This window comes from Zingiber officinale, chromosome 2A (genome assembly GCF_018446385.1).
Source record: "Zingiber officinale cultivar Zhangliang chromosome 2A, Zo_v1.1, whole genome shotgun sequence".
Classification (NCBI taxonomy): Eukaryota; Viridiplantae; Streptophyta; class Magnoliopsida; order Zingiberales; family Zingiberaceae; genus Zingiber; species Zingiber officinale.
The window spans coordinates 107,510,146-107,516,274 of record NC_055988.1 but is presented as its reverse complement, the minus strand read 5'-3'; the positions used below and the strand labels follow the sequence as shown (position 1 = coordinate 107,516,274).

At 43.2% G+C, this 6,129-nt stretch overlaps 1 protein-coding gene across 1 annotated transcript; it reads right to left on the bottom strand.

The window, feature by feature from the left end:
- Nucleotides 1-1,435: 1,435 nt before the first annotated feature.
- LOC122043879 (ethylene-responsive transcription factor ERF112-like) lies at nucleotides 1,436-2,065 on the bottom strand. Its single transcript, XM_042604446.1, has one exon. It carries the CDS (start codon nucleotides 2,063-2,065, stop codon nucleotides 1,436-1,438), a length of 630 nt encoding a protein of 209 aa, XP_042460380.1.
- Between the last annotated feature and the right edge of the window lie 4,064 nt (nucleotides 2,066-6,129).

The following is a 6,129-nucleotide window of genomic DNA, read 5'->3' as shown; positions in this document are numbered from 1 at the left end:
TTTAATTATTTGCATTTAAGTTATTGTCCGTAATTACTTACACTGCATTTATGTCCATTAATGGCTTGATGAACTGCCAATGATTTATCTTCTTTCCATATTTAGCTCAGTTTTTTTAGCTCGATGCAAAATCTCTTTCCATATTTTTAATAGAGTCAAAGGATCTTGACCAATTTATTCTGGACAGCTAGAAAATTTTTATAGAGAGGGAAGTTAAACCTATTCATCACCTCATTACCTCTGCATTTTTAGGGTTTAGCTTTTAAACCTTATCATGTTATTATATATTACCTAGCTATCTCTTGAAAAGCTTCTAAGATCATGGGACCTAGTTTAGGAGATAACAAGTATTTATCCTACTTTGAATTCTCTTATGTTATTGGATTCGATCTATATTATTATTTATATTTAAATAATTTTTTTTTTTATGCTATTATGTTTTACCTTCTAAGTCTGATTTGTCATTTGTCTAGATAGACGTGACCCGTTGCACCCAAGGCTGCCAAGTAGGAAGATTGGGTAGGCAAGGAAGGTTGAGCTGCCGAACTGGCCAAATTGATGAGTGGGCCGAGTTGCCAAACTATTTAGCAAATTGAATTACCGGATTGTCCAGTTGGTAGAACTGTCGAGCAAGTCGTTACTGAGCTGACTGAGTTGTCGTGTAGGCCTAGTTGTCGAGGTATGTGTTAGTTAGATACAGTTTTTTTAAAAATAGATTAGTCTCCTCTCTAACTGTGCTTAGAGGTTTGGTAAGATGTATATTTTGCAAGATACAATGATTCGACCACGTTTGCAAGTAAGCAGTGATGGAACATGATGAACTGAATAATACCTGAATGTTATCACTAGGAAGAGTAGAGAAAGGAGATTAGCAAGTGCGGAGGAGTTGTTTGCTAAATGATTGATCGATTATTCAATATCTACTGCCTAAGGAAGAAATCTTCCTTTATATGTGCGCCAATCAAGCTCATATACAGGTCTAGTACAATTTGGATATTGAATTTACACCCCTACGGAGTGAGAGTAAAATCTCAACTTTGGTGAGATTCGATCATTAAGATGTTCTCAGTCAAGTTCCAGTAATTGGTGACTAGGTCTAGTTGATTGAACGACAAAGTCAACTAAGGAGTCATCTTAAGGTGATTAGTTAACAAATAAAATTTATCTATTGCGAGATTTGTATGCGTGGAGAATTGTAGAATCTGAACTTAGGTGAGACTCAGCTTTTAGGATGATCATATTCGGATTCCAATGACATAAAGTCACTCAATTGATGGTGCCTTCTGGCGGATACGAAGTCATCTCAATACGAAGTATAAGAACAAGTCATAAAATACTAAAATAAACAAGGCCAAAAACAGAGCAGATTATGCCTTCTGGCGGTAGAGAGCGGAGAAGAACGAAGCGACAAACAACACCGTCGAACGGCGTCCATTTATTGCCCACTCGAGGAAGACGGCGGAGGAAACTCGATTGAGTTCGTCCAAATCTCCGAAGACTCCTCTGCCCCTCCTCCTCCTCCCCAGTTTATTATCTGCAGCTCAGTTGCTTCGCTCCGAGAGTAGAAAGGAGTACGAGTGGAAGACGAAACAGAGGAGACAGGAAACGAGCGCAAAGGCATGGAACTGCCGCCGGCCTGGATCGCCGGAGACGCGCGGGCGTCGTAGGCGCCAAGTTGATCTAGAAGGTCCTCCGGTGCGCCCAGCAGCAGCCGCGAGTAGGCCAAGTAGTCGCTCGCTGCGGCCGCACCCGGCATCGGGGGATCAGCAGCGGCGGCAGCGGAAGCGGAGGAGGAAGAAGGCGGACGGATGCGGACGTCCTCGGGGAAGTTGAGCTTGGCCCTGCTGCCGCGGAAGCGGAGCGCGGCCCTGTCGTACGCGCGCGCCGCGTCCTCCGCCGTCGCGAAGGTGCCGAGCCACACGCGGGCGGCCTTGTGCGGGTCGCGGATCTCCGCCACCCATTTGCCCCACGGCCGCCGCCTCACGCCCCGGTACTTCATCCGCGGCGCCGCCCGTTCTCCTTCTTCTACGGCGGGCGCGGAGGGAGCGGAGGAGGTACCTTCCATGGCAGCCGGAGCAAGCGATGGTATTGTTAAAGTTAATGTGTTATCACTTAAGTTTACTCATCACTAAGGTTACTTGCCCCCTAAGTTTCTAAGGTTACTTGCCCCCTAAGTTGCTAGGTTACTTGCCCCCTAAATTTCTTTCAAGTCTATATAAAGGCTTTGTAATCAAAAGTTTAAGAATCAAGAAAAACTATCTATTTCTCCTCAAGAGCTCTACCAAAATACTTTCCAATTTCAACAGTTGGTATCAGAGCGTCCAGGTTCTACCAATCCAAATCCATGGCCAGCTCGAGTTTAACAAACATCAACCATCTCATTCCAGAGTTTAATGGCGAAGACTATGATTTCTGGTACGTGAAGATGAAGACCATCTTTCGATCTCTTAACCAATGGGAGATTGTGGAGAATGGAGTACAAGAGCCCGAGGAGGCCACTGCCCTCAATGAGGCCGGTCTGAAGAAATTAGAGAAGTCTCGACAAGCCGACGCAAGTGCTCTCTCAATCCTTCAAAGAGCAGTCACTAAGGCTATATTTCCCAGAATCATGCGAGCCAACACGGCTAAAGATGCGTGGGAGATCTTGCAGAGCGAATTTCAAGGAGATGTGAAAGTAAGAGCGATTAAGCTCCAATCACTACTCAAGGATTTCGAAAATGCCAAGATGCAGGAGAAAGAAACACTCATGGAATTCTCAACCAGAATCTTTGATCTGGTCAATATAATGAAATCTCATGGTGAAGATATTGCAGATCAAAGGCTGGTACGCAAAATTCTCATCTGTCTTCCTGAGAAATATGATCCCATTATTGCCGTCATTGAAGAAACAAAGGACCTAACAACACTCACCGTTCAAGAAGTGATGGCGTCCCTAAAATCGTTCGAGCAAAGATTGTCCAGACATTCTGAGAAGCCAATAGAGGGTGCATTCCAATCAAAGCTCAAAATTGGTAACAACGAACGAGAAGGCCAATCACGATTTGGATGGAAATCAAGAGGACGAGGTGGACGTATCTCAAAAGGAAAAGGAAAAGACAACTCATCGAATTGCAGCAATTGCAATAAGCCAAATCACTCCGAGAAGGACTGTTGGTTCAAAGGTCAATCGAGATGCAAAATATGCAATCGATTTGGTCACCTCGCCAAAGATTGCCGAAATAGGAACACTTATCAGGCAAATCAGGTTGGAGAAAATCAAACAGCTGAGGAGACACATGGAACATTCTATGTATGTCACACGGCCACCAACAAGGAGCAAGGAAAATGGTTGCTGGACAGCGGATGTAGCAACCATATGACGCCGATCTCAGAAATTTTCTCTGAACTCGACATTAGCATCAATGCTCTTGTTCAGTTTGGAAACGGAGAGCAAACAAAGTCAAAAGGACTTGGGAAAATCGCCATCGAGACGAAGGAAGGACCGAGTTGCATCAACAATGTCTTGTGTGTGCCGAGCTTGAGTCAAAATTTACTCAGCCTCGGACAATTGGTGGAAAATGGGTACAAGCTCTGCTCCGATAACAATGAATGTGTTATATTTGACAGGAGAGATAAGTCAAAGGTGTTCACAAAGATCAAAATGGTCAATCGAAGCTTCGCTCTCAACATCAATTATGCCGACCTAAAAGCTCATCAAGCTTCTACCTCGGACTACCTGACATCAACCTTATGGCATCGACGACTCGGTCATCTCAATTTACAAAGCCTCAAAGAGTTATCTGGCAAGAGTATGGTGCAAGGACTTCCTCACATAGAAGGAAAGCAACATGTATGCGAAGGATGCGCGTTTGGAAAGCAACATCGATTACCTTTCCCAAAAGGAGTATCATGGAGAGCTAAAGAAAAGTTGGAACTTATCCACACCGACGTCTGCGGGCCGATGGACACCCTTTCTCATGCTCAGAATAGGTATTTCATTCTTTTCATCGACGATCACACTCGTATGACTTGGGTCTATTTCATGAGGCAGAAGTCCGAAGTATTCATGATATTCAAGAAGTTTAAGAGTCTCGTCGAAAAACAGAGTGGATGCTTCATCAAAACCTTAAGAAGTGACAGAGGCAAAGAATACACTTCTAAAGAATTTCACAATTTTTGTGAAGATGAAGGAGTAGAAAGGCAACTAACGGTAAGGTACACCCCTCAACAAAATGGTGTTACCGAGAGGAAAAACCAGACAATCGTTGAAATGGCAAAATCAATGATGCACGAGAAAGGTTTACCCAAAATCTTCTGGGCTGAAGCAGTCTACACAGCCGTTTACTTATCCAATCGATGCCCAACCACGGCCATACCAAACAAGACTCCGTTTGAAGCATGGAGTGGTAGAAGACCATCGGTGAACCATCTCAAGGTATTCGGAAGCATTTGCTATTCTCAAATTCCAAAAGAGAAACGAAGCAAACTTGACGAATCTAGCGAAAGATGTATTTTTGTCGGCTACAGTACCATGAGCAAAGGTTATAGACTATTTAACCTACAGCTGGGTCAAGTTATTATTAGCCGAGATGTTCAAGTTGATGAAAATGCTTTATGGAATTGGGAAGAAAACAAAGTTGAGAAGAAAGACATTCTGATCAGGATTGACAAAGAAGATGAAATTGAGCCAAGCACACCAGATTCAAGCTCATCTCAACCCAACGAAGAAAGCTCAACTGATCCAACTTCATCAAACTCCTCATCCCCAAGCGCAACTCCAAAAAGGTACAGATCATTGAGCGATATATATGCTATATGCAATTATTGCTCAATTGAGCCTGAGAACTTTGCTGAAGCAATCAAAGAAGAACCATGGAAAAAAGCGATGGAGGAGGAAGTTCGTGTAATTGAAAAAAATCAGACATGGCAGCTCGTCGATAAACCAAGAGACAAAGAAGTTATAGGTGTTAAATGGATCTACAAAGTAAAGCACAACCCAGACGGATCCATTCAAAAACACAAAGCAAAACTTGTGGCCAAAGGATATTCTCAACAGCCTGGAATTGACTACGGGGAGACGTTTGCCCCAGTAGCTCGGCTAGACACAATCCGAGCTATAATTGCATTCGCCGCCAGCAAAGGGTGGAAACTTTATCAGCTTGATGTCAAGTCAGCATTTCTCAATGGTGAATTGAAGGAAGAAGTGTATGTAGATCAACCTCAGGGTTTCATCATCAAAGGAAAAGAAGAGAAAGTCTACAAACTTAAGAAAGCGCTATATGGACTTAAACAATCTCCTCGCGCTTGGTACAGTGAGATCGACAACTATTTCAACCGAACAAAATTCGAAAAGAGCAAGAGTGAACCAACTTTGTATGTCAAGCAGCAAGGTAATGATGTTCTTATAGTCACTCTTTATGTTGATGACCTAATTTTCACTGGAAGCAACGAGAAGATGATCGAAGAGTTCAAAGATGACATGACTCAAAAGTATGAAATGAGCGATATGGGTCTACTTCGACATTTCTTGGGCATGGAGATCTACCAAGAAGAAGAGACAATCTTTATCTGCCAAAAGATATATGCAGAAAAGATTCTGAAGAAATTCAACATGCTGGGATGCAATCCTGTCTCTACACCACTCATTATAGGGGAGAAATTGAAAAAGGAAGATGGAGGAAAAGCAACGGATGTCACTTATTACCGTAGCCTCATTGGTAATTTGTTATATCTCACAGCAACTAGACCTGATCTCATGTATGCTGCAAGTCTACTTTCAAGATTTATGCAGAGTCCGAGCCATTTTCATCTCGGTGCAGCAAAGCGGGTCTTACGATATGTTCAAGGGACAACTGACCTCGGTCTAAGCTTTCAGAAGAATCACGCACTTAATCTTGTCGGATATTGTGACAGTGATCTTGGTGGATCCTTAGATGACATGAAAAGCACTTCGGGGTACTGTTTCTCCTTTGGTTCAGCAATATTCTCATGGGTATCCAAGAAACAACAAAGTGTTGCACAATCGTCTGCGGAAGCCGAGTACATCTCAGCATCAGTAGCCACTTCACAAGCAATTTGGCTTCGAAAAATCTTGGCTGATCTCGGTCACCATCAGATTGAAGGAACCGTGCTATACTGCGACAACAAATC

Coding starts and splice junctions, on each gene's coding strand:
- LOC122043879 (XM_042604446.1), bottom strand. CDS start 2,065: ATGGAAGGTACCTCCTCCGCTCCCTCCGCGCCCGCCGTAGAAGAAGGA.